The sequence below is a fragment of the Gymnoscopelus braueri genome, assembly GCF_963280865.1.
Source record: "Gymnoscopelus braueri genome assembly, chromosome: 11".
NCBI classification, from domain to species: Eukaryota; Metazoa; Chordata; class Actinopteri; order Myctophiformes; family Myctophidae; genus Gymnoscopelus; species Gymnoscopelus braueri.
The window spans coordinates 4,987,391-4,998,488 of NC_137613.1; the positions used below are offsets into that span (position 1 = coordinate 4,987,391).

At 41.1% G+C, this 11,098-nt stretch overlaps 1 protein-coding gene across 3 annotated transcripts in view; it reads left to right on the forward strand.

The window, feature by feature from the left end:
* The window catches only part of sdhaf3 (succinate dehydrogenase complex assembly factor 3), a 17,070-nt gene extending 7,731 nt beyond the window's left edge, over positions 1–9,339 (forward strand). For all 3 annotated transcript variants that reach the window (XM_080441961.1, XM_080441962.1, XM_080441963.1), the window contains one exon: positions 8,817–9,339. In XM_080441961.1, coding sequence (XP_080298087.1) covers positions 8,817–9,008 — 192 coding nt within the window. In that variant the 3' untranslated portion in view covers positions 9,009–9,339. The remainder of the gene's footprint in view (positions 1–8,816) is intronic.
* The last annotated feature ends 1,759 nt before the right edge of the window (positions 9,340–11,098 follow it).

The window sequence follows — 11,098 nt, forward strand, 5'->3', positions numbered from 1 at the left end:
GTAACGTACTGTAGTTCACATGAACTTAAATAAAGCGTATATGTAAGTGTATGAATGTTTGAGAAAACAAACCAGAAATCAACACAAAGCAACCAAACCGAACGAGGCGGAGAGACAGAACGAAGGCTCTGGCCCCGTTATATTAGGCCAGGGTGAGCAATCGGCACTCCCTTTCTCCCAGGTGGGCGTGGTTTTGAGGTTAGGTAAAGGCAGTGCATGGTTCCCAAGAAGTTTTATGGGTTTTGATCCCTTGTTTGTCTCCACCAGGCCGAAAGGCATGGCGAGAGTATGTTTTACTAGCCTGGCGTAGACAGACTATATCACTGCGTGGATATGAGTCTGGTGCTTCTATGAGGAAGTTTTTTTTCCAAGGGGGCGGGATCAAAACAATGACTCTAGACGCAATTGGTTAGACCTACAAACCAACTACCAATTACAGTCTCCCATATTCGAATACTGGGCCCTGATTGGTTACCCACGTTTTCTGGAGAAGGAAATGGATTCTCTATGGAGCGGTGCCAGACCCAAATCCCAGAGTGCAATTTTTTTTTGCACTCGCAGATTCGTCTGGTCCCAGGCTAATGTTTTACACCCTGTCCGTCCGTCTGTGTGTCATTCTGTCTGTGGACAGCTAATCTTTGGCACTGTTGGCTTGATCGCAGTGAAACTGTGCACACACACTCCCTGGATGCCAATTCAGAACCTCTGCCCCAGGTTTTTCACATGGGCCTTTTATAGCGCCACCAGGAGGCCGCTTTTTGCAAAAACACATTTTTTGACACTACTCCTACAGATTGTATCCAAACATCACACAAATCGGTACACAGTATCTCTATAGTCAGTAAACTAAACAGGTCTTTCAGATCTCAAGGAAATAAAGGTGGGAAAACCTCAGTGCATTAGCTGATGACGGACAGAGCGCCGTCACACTGGCTGGTGTTGAGAGCAAAGTAGACCAATGGAATCCCTGGGTGGTCTTGACCCCTGACCCCTAGCATCATCTTATTGGATCAAGGGCGTGGTCTACTTTCCTCTGTATTGCGTCAAAGGAAATGACCATGAAGACTGTTAACTCAGGCCAAGTGGCAGTGGTGGAAAGTAACTAAGTACATTTACTTAAGTACTGTAATTAAGTACAATTTTGAGGTATTTGTACTTTCCTTGAGTATATTCAATTTCCAATACTTTTACTTCTACTCCACTACATCTCAGAGGCAAATATTGTACTTTTACTCCACTACATTTACTTGAAAACTTTAGTTACTAGTTACTTTTCAGATATAAATTATGATATAATGAAACATACATTAACCACTTTAAACCTATTTTAAACCTAGGCTATTTGAAAATAGCAGATCTACAAGCTCACAACGCGTCGCATCGCGACGCGTTGTGAGCTTGTAGATCGGCTATTTTCAAATATTTAGTACTTTTTACTTTTGGTACTTTAAGTACATTTTGATGCCAATACTTTTGTACTTTTACTCAAGTAAATTTTTAATTCTGGACTTTTACTTGTAACAGAGTATTTTTATATTGCAGTATTGGTACTTTTACTTAAGTAAAGAATTTGAGTAATTTTTCCACCACTGCCAAGTGGGGACTGGAAAGTGTCCTAGTTACGGATCGGAAACTCAGGACTTGGTTCTCAGGACTTTCTTAAATCATAAACTCAGTACAGTGGTGCTGTGACATGTAAATAAGCCTATATCCCCTAAACTCCCATTAATCTAACATTTTGACAGAGTACTGGTGAAAAACGGATTACTCTAATCAATTGAATCAAGCTGGTGGTAACTTTGCTGTAGCTTGTTCACCAGCACACGGGCTGCTGTAGTGTTCTTCTTAGAACCGTAAGATGCCTTGGTGGTGAAGCTACTATGAGGGAAACGCTGCCACTTCAATCCAGTTAAACCTACTGTATGTCCACTCAGGAAGTCTGAATAATGGGTGCTTCTCAAACTTTATAATTTCAAGGAACCCCAGTTTGGTATGCATTAGGCCATGGATCCCCATAACTCCTGAGAGTGTACAAATGGTACCACATGGACTTAAAGACTGGTCCATTTGGTTCCTAACTATCAGTCATTTAGCTGGGGAGCCCCTGGAACCCCCACAAGGACACCTGGACTTTTGGCATAGATTTACAGGACATCAGACATTTAAACAGGCATAGATGTAACATGGGACATCAGACATTTAAACATCTGGCATAGATATACAGGACATCAGACATTTAAACATCTGGCATAGATGTACAGGACATCAGACATTTAAACATCTGGCATAGATGTACAGGACATCAGACATTTAAACATCTGGCATAGATGTACAGAGGACATCAGACATTTAAACATCTGGCATAGATGTACAGGACATCAGACATTTAAACATCTGGCATAGATGTACAGGACATCAGACATTTAAACATCTGGCATAGATATACAGGACATCAGACATTTAAACATCTGGCATAGATGTACAGAGGACATCAGACATTTAAACATCTGGCATAGATGTACAGGACATCAGACATTTAAACATCTGGCATAGATATACAGGACATCAGACATTTAAACATCTGGCATAGATGTACAGGACATCAGACATTTAAACATCTGGCATAGATGTACAGGACATCAGACATTTAAACATCTGGCATAGATGTACAGGACATCAGACATTTAAACATCTGGCATAGATATACAGGACATCAGACATTTAAACATCTAAGAGGAGTTGTAACAGGAGGATAGATACCGAAACCAGTAGAGCAACATTTATCGCAGCTCTCTGAGAGTAAACATGGGCCTAAATGGACCGTTGTTCAGAGAGATAATTACACCAGCGGATCATTTCATCCAATTAAACACACTGAATAATTCAACACACACACACCCAACTCATACAGGATAAGTTGAATTTACAATGTAGGCATTTAGCAGACACTCTTTATCCAGAGAGACACACATAGAATGTAGAGAGACAGTGTAGTGTCTCAGTAAACTATAGGATCACAGGTAATGAACCTATAGAGCACCGAAGTCCTGACGTCACTCGTTCATCCCCTGGGTCGTACAATAATTTCTCTATGGAGAATAACATTGGGTCATCTTAGAATCGTCTCATGTAAGAATTGTGGTCCAAAAATAAACAAACTGTCTCGGCGATATTGTCAGGGAGGAGGTTCTGTATCGTTTATGATAGTCAGTCACTCATATTTGATACAGTCTGTTTCTGGCGAAAATTTAACTAATTCGTCGGAAGCAACATTATCGTTTTCTCACCGTACAGTTGATGCTTCATATCCATAAGAGTCAAACCGCCGGGATCATTTGTTTATTTTTGGAACACAGTTCTTATTTGACGCGATTTTAAAGACGTATGGGAATTCAGAACGGGGGGGAAAACGCGACCCAGGTAGGATGTGTAAATTACATCAGACTTCGGTGCTCTATACTATAGGATCTAGGGTCTAAATAACATGTCTTATCTAAATGACATCTTAACCTTTGCATGAGACTGTATGGTCGTCAGAACTAGGTGTTAAAAACTGAAGGTGGAGCCTGTCACGGTCACTTATAGAATGATCTATAATATGGCATAAGATCGTATATATCGTGACATATTCATATTCATTCATTCATTAAAAACAACCAGTGGGTCGAACAGAGAACAGAATGTCTTAACCCATTAAAACCGGGAAAGCATCTGTGTCATTTTATACTTTGGCTATATTCAAAAATAGCAGATCTACATTTACAAGCTCGTAGCGCGTCTTGTAGATCTGCTATTTTTGAAAATGTGTGCAAATCTTTGAATAATAATACATTTTTAACTCAAATCTTTGTTTCTGGGGGGGTCCCTGGAACAACATATTTTGAGATGGGGGTCCGCGGCCAAATACATTTCATTTTGGGGGTCCTTGACATGAAAAAACACTGATTATAGAACCATACTTTTTTTTTCTTCTTTTAACCGTTAAGGCGGTTACACACCGGCGAATATGCGAATATACGCAAAATTCGGACTCGTTCCAAATAATTAAAAGACGCTTTTTCGCTTCGCTTTTCCGCTTTTTCGCGCCATGTACGCTTGCATTGACTTTATAAGGTTTTAAAAAAAAGCGTATTATTCGCACGAAGAAATCGCCCCGGTGTGTAAGGACCTTTAGGATTTAGAAGACATTTGTAGAATCCCCAGAAGCAAAGTTTTTTAGTTACAAAATATCAATATTATCGCTTTAAAAATATATATATTTTGCAAAAAAAACTCGGTGCCGTGCTACGAGCTTGTAGATCTGCTATTTTTGAATAGCCAAAAGTATAAAATGATGGTTATAGCTAAAAATCTAGAATGACACAGTATGAATTCCCGGTCTTAATGGGTTAATGGCTTTGTCCATTCAGAAAATAAGCCTCTTGTGCTTTTGGAAGCGTTTCAGATTCAGTATAAATGACAAACTGCCATTTGTCTGAGAGGCTGCTGGCTCTGCCCTGCATAATGTCATTATTGTATTTCCCCCGAGGAAGCAGAGTTATGCACTTACATCACTCAGAGGCTACCGACTGCGCACGGTGGCGCAGTCGGTAGCGCTGTCGCCTCACAGCTAGAAGGTCCTGGGTTCAATTCCCGCTGGGGATGCTGTGGGCGCTGGGGGGCGTGTTCTCTCCTCCGCGTCATCAGTGCCCATACCCTAGGTGGGGTTGGCAAAAGGGCCTTTCTGTGTGGAGTTTGCATGTTCTCCCCGTGTCTCCTAGGGTAATTAATACCCTCACAAAAACATGCAGTAATCCTGGTCACTATACTGCCTCCCCCTGGTCAGCCAGGGCGCCTGATGGAGGGGAAAGGAACTGGTTGGAATAACGTGTTCCTTCCAAGCGCTACGTCTGACCAGGGAACCTCCCCCCTGTTGGGTGATAAGAAGCGGCCTGCTTGCTCCTCATGCATTGAAGGAGGCATGAGCTTCAGCTTGGGCTCTCCCTAGGCTGACAGAGGGAGAGTAGCGCCCAGGATTACATAGGCAATTGGCACTGGGTGAAAAAATATGGGTTACAAAATCGTGGGATAAAAAAAAAAAAATAGGTTAAAAGTTAGACGTTACCCATCATGCATCACTTCTTGTATTAAAGGTACAGACGGTACCATCATACATCACTTCTCGTATTAAAGGTACAGACGTTACCATCATGCATCAAAAAGGTACAGACGTTACCCATCATGCATCACTTCTTGTATTAAAGGTACAGACGTTACCATCATGCATCACTTCTTGTATTAAAGGTACAGACGGTACCATCATGCATCACTTCTTGTATTAAAGGTACAGACGTTACCATCATGCATCACTTCTTGTACAGACGTTACCATCATGCATCACTTCTTGTATTAAAGGTACAGACGTTACCATCATGCATCACTTCTTGTATTAAAGGTACAGACGTTACCATCATGCATCACTTCTTGTATTAAAGGTACAGACGGTACCATCATGCATCACTTCTTGTATTAAAGGTACAGACGTTACCATCATGCATCACTTCTTGTATTAAAGGTACAGACGTTACCATCATGCATCACTTCTTGTATTAAAGGTACAGACGGTACCATCATGCATCACTTCTTGTATTAAAGGTACAGACGGTACCATCATGCATCACTTCTTGTATTAAAGGTACAGACGTTACCATCATGCATCACTTCTTGTATTAAAAACCCCCACAAATGGGTCTCGACCAGTACGCCAGAACGCTAGCCGAGGCTGGGCCTAGGGAGTCGCGGGTGGGCACACATGCATGCGCACTGCAGCCGGGCCGTGCGCGCGCGCGAAAATGTGCGATTATTAATGTTTTTTGATGCTTTTTTTGTGGGTTTGTGACGGATTTCGGGTACATATATATATATATATATATATATATATATATATATATATATATATATATATATATATATATATATATATACACTGTTATCAATATATAATGAATATGACATTAACTCATTTCCTGCCAATCGCGCATAAATGCGTTATATTAAATAGCGCACTTTTCCGCCAAATCGCATAAATGCGTTCTATTAAAAAAATTAGGCACGCTGTTTTAGGCACCGTAACACAGCTCTGGGATGATCCATCGTCGATGAGAGAAGAAGTATGTGGATGTGAGATCATTCCAAAAAACGTCACTTCCGCCCGCCCTGACTATGGGATTTTCAGAAAAACGGCTGTAACTCAGTTGCTGTTTTTTGCATTGAAAACCACTGTTTTCAGCGGCCCCCCAGCCCCAAAATGGCGGATCGCGGTTGGAATGTTGTGGTCCGTCTGAATACACACATTACACAGATCCCTCCTCTTACCCCTTCCCTCCGCCTTTTTTGGAATACAATGTCGCCTCCACGGCGTTTCAAAATTCATCGGATGGTAATTACGCTGGCAAGGGGATAATAAACGATGTTTAATACCTTGGCGGGTGATGTGTTAAAAAAAAAAAAAAAAAAAGACGTTATAATTTTTTTTTTTGGGTGGGCAGAAAAACCAAATGTGTGGGCCCAGGCCTACCTATGCCCACCCGTGGCACACCTGGGAAAGAGGGAGTCCCGTCTGCCCCCGGGGATCACTAGAATCAGAATTAGCTTTATTGTCACATCACAGGTTTTACACACAAAAAAGTGCGTGAAATTCATTTTTGTGCATCGTTCCCATAGTATCGTTATTTCCATAGAAAAAAGAAAAGATGGGGAAGAAGAGGGGGGGGGGGGGGGGGGGGGCAAAATAGTCAGTGGGTTGAAGACAACCCACTGACCTGGTAATGGGGGGGGCTGGCTATTAGTCCCACCACCCATTATCCAGACGTCCCAATACTCTGTGTGAGGTTAGGGTCTTATAGTTAGTTATAAAGCGTGCTGTGTGAGGTTAGGGTCTTATAGTTAGTTATAAAGCGTGCTGTGTGAGGTTAGGGTCTTATAGTTAGTTATAAGGCGTGCTGTGTGAGGTTAGGGTCTTATAGTTAGTTATAAAGCGTGCTGTGTGAGGTTAGGGTCTTATAGTTAGTTATAAAGCGTGCTGTGTGAGGTTAGGGTCTTATAGTTAGTTATAAAGCGTGCTGTGTGAGGTTAGGGTCTTATAGTTAGTTATAAGGCGTGCTGTGTGAGGTTAGGGTCTTATAGTTAGTTATAAAGCGTGCTGTGTGAGGTTAGGGTCTTATAGTTAGTTATAAAGCGTGCTGTGTGAGGTTAGGGTCTTATAGTTAGTTATAAAGCGTGCTGTGTGAGGTTAGGGTCTTATAGTTAGTTATAAAGCGTGCTGTGTGAGGTTAGGGTCTTATAGTTAGTTATAAAGCGTGCTGTGTGAGGTTAGGGTCTTATAGTTAGTTATAAAGCGTGCTGTGTGAGGTTAGGGTCTTATAGTTAGTTATAAGGCGTGCTGTGTGAGGTTAGGGTCTTATAGTTAGTTATAAAGCATGCTGTGTGAGGTTAGGGTCTTATAGTTAGTTATAAAGCGTGCTGTGTGAGGTTAGGGTCTTATAGTTAGTTATAAAGCGTGCTGTGTGAGGTTAGGGTCTTATAGTTAGTTATAAAGCGTGCTGTGTGAGGTTAGGGTCTTATAGTTAGTTATAAAGCGTGCTGTGTGAGGTTAGGGTCTTATAGTTAGTTATAAAGCGTGCCGTGTGAGGTTAGGGTCTTATAGTTAGTTATAAAGCGTGCTGTGTGAGGTTAGGGTCTTATAGTTAGTTATAAAGCGTGCCGTGTGAGGTTAGGGTCTTATAGTTAGTTATAAAGCGTGCCGTCTGAACAACTAATGGCGCGGCACCCTGCAGGCCTTTAGTTTATTGATCGTACTTTTAATGAAAACGTTTGGTGCATAATTGCTGGCTAAGTGGCGTCTTAAATGTATTGATCCTGCAGCTTGTGATTTACACTTCTTCTTCTCATATTGATTGTTGTCATTTACCACCTGCCATCACCATACTTTTACCATCTCTGGGACATTCTGGCTACAGATTTGCTTACTCATATTGTTATGAACAGTGGGGTAAAGTAACTAAGTACATTTACTCAAGTACTGTACTTAACCCATTAAGACCTGGAACGCATCTGTGTCACTTTTTGATTTGAGCTAAAAAAAAAGCATTGTTTTACACTTTGGCTATTCAAAAATAGCAGATCTACAAGCTCACAGCGCGGCACTGAGTGCCGCGTTTTGAGCTTGTATATCTGCTATTTTTGAATAACTATGAAAACGTGTGCAAATCTTTGAATATGTATTGTTTTAAAGCGAACATTTTTAACTAAAATCTTTGCTTCTGGGGGTCCCTGGAACAACATATTTTGAGATGGGGGTCCGTGGAACAACATATTTTGAGATGGGGGTCCGCGGCCAAATAAACTTTTTTATTTCCCATTTCCAATACTTTTACTTCTACTCCACTACATCTCAAAGGCAAATATTGTACTTTTACTCCACTACAATTATTTGAAAACTTACTAGTTACTTTGTAGATTTTGATTATTATTACGAAACATACATTACATTAACCACTTAAGTCCTAGTCCTGTACTATGTACATTTCGGGCATTTGAAAATAGCCGATCTACAAGCTCACAAGCTCTTAAATTGTCACTTCTCTATCATCTGGGGACCCCCCCCCCCCAAAGAAAATAATGTGGGTGTCCCGACCCACAGGTTGAGAACCACTGTTCTAACAGACAACGGAGCTACCGGAGCGGTGTCGTCAAAAAAGACTTACTAACATGGACGTTATACGACTTTTAAGTTGGTTTAAATGAATTGTTGTGTTTGGTCCGTTTTTTTTTTACAGAGCTACAAGGACACTCTGCAGACCCAGGTGTTGGAGTCTGCGGGGGCCCAGAGGGGCCAGAGGGAAGGCTTCGGGGCCGACCTGCCGGAGCACAAGCTGAAACAGTTCCAGGAGGAACAGATGGGCCAGCTGTACGAGCTCATGCTGGAATCCACCAAACCTAACAGACAGTTTGACATCCAGGACAAGTGAAGGAGAGAGAGAGAGAGAGAGAGAGAGGAGACCGCCTGCATCACCGGCTCCGGATGCTATCAATGCTCTGAATGGGACTTTATTATCACGTTTAATCAGACTATTTGATTGGTGAGATTCTGACCTACAGTACCCGGGGGCAGAGCTCACCCCAAAACATGATTTGCCATTCACCAGTGGTGGAAAAAGTACTCAAATGTTTTACTTAAGTAAAAGCGTCAATACTGCAACGTAGAAATACTCTGTTACAAAGTAAAAGTCCGGAATTCAAAATTCACTTGAGTAAATGTACAAAAGTATTGGTATCAAAATGTACTTAAAGTACCAAAAGTAAAAGTACAAAAGTATTGGTATCAAAATGTACTTAAGTACAAAAAATGTTTGAAAATAGCAGATCTACAAGCTCACAACGCGTCGCGATGCGAGGCGTTGTGAGCTTGTAGATCGGCTATTTTCAAATAGCCTAGGTATAAAATAGGGCTAAAGTGGTTAATGTATGTTTTATAATATAATAATTTATATCTGCAAAGTAACTAGTAACTAAAGTTTTCAAATAATTTCAGTGGAGTAAAAGTACAATATTTGTCTCCGAGATGTAGTGGAGTAGACGTAAAAGTACTGACAATTGGAAATACTTTAGTAAAGTAAAAATAACTCAAAATTGTACTTAAGTACAGTACTTGAGTAAATGTACTTAGTTACTTTACACCACTGAGATTCTGTGCCTATCGGTACATAACTCGGACGGCGCTGAGTCGGCTCAAAGCGAACGTGGCAACGTTCGGCGCGGCGACTCGCTCGCTTTAGCTGGCTCGGTGGTGCCTCACGTGGTTCCAGTTCGCTTGAGACGGCGCGGCCTCCGACGCGGTCCAAAACTATACTTTATATAAAACACCTCCGTGGGTAGGTCAGTATCTCACCAATCAATAGTGTGATTAAACGTGATAATAGTGTGATTAAACGTGTTAACAGTGGTGGAAAGTAACTAAGTACATTTACTTAAGTACTGTACTTAAGTACAATTTTGAGGTATTTGTACTTTACTTGAGTATTTCCAATTGTCTATACTTTTACTTCTACTCAACTACATCTCAGAGGCAAATATTGTACTTTTACTCCACTACATTTATTTGAAAACTTTAGTTACTAGTTACTTTTCAGATATAAATGATGATTTTACGAAACATATATTAACCACTTTAGCCCTATTTTATACCTAGGCTATTTGAAAATAGCAGATCTACAAGCTCACAACGCGTCGCAAACAAATTGTACTTTTACTTTTGGTACTTTAAGTACATTTTGATGCCAATACTTCTGTACTTTTACTCAAGTAAATTTAGAATTCCGGACTTTTACTTGTAACAGAGTACTTCTACAGTGCAGTATTGATACTTTTACTTAAGTAAAACAGTACTTTTTCCACCACTGCGTGATAATGTCTCATTCAGTGCATTGACAGCATCATCCACAACGGGTGCCTGCATCATCATCGCTGTCGGGCAGAAACCTTGTATCTCCGTATTTGCAGCTTTTCATGTTATTTCCGTAAATGAATGCCCTATACTTCATCATGCAAGGGTGTTGCACAAAAGTAGTGACAATAACATTCATAAAAAGGAACAGTTCTCACAAGGTTTCCAACCGACAGCGGCGATATAAAACACAATACCTAATAATACCTCATGCCAGAAAAGAGGCGGCTTTCAAGGATATTTGATGATTAGATTAAAAGCAGTGCCTGATAATACCTCAGTGTTCCTTTTCTTTGTCTCTCTTTGCCCGCTGGGTTTTTAGTGACGATTTAAGAGGTTTCCCCCCGAGCCTGCCATTGGCCGTCCTGATCACGTGGGTTCACAAACGTTTTCCCACCGTGAATCAGAGATCTCGTGCGGACGACTTTTGGAGGACTCACATGATCAGGACGACCCAGTGCTAGGCTATAGGTGTCCCCTGCGTCAGAAGAGACAGGACAGTGTTTCTCAAAGGGTGGTAAAAGTGTACCCCTAGGGGTTTGCAGATGTACAATTTACAATTTAGTTATTTAGCAGACACTCTTAACACATTGAATGCCAATCGCGTAGATCTAC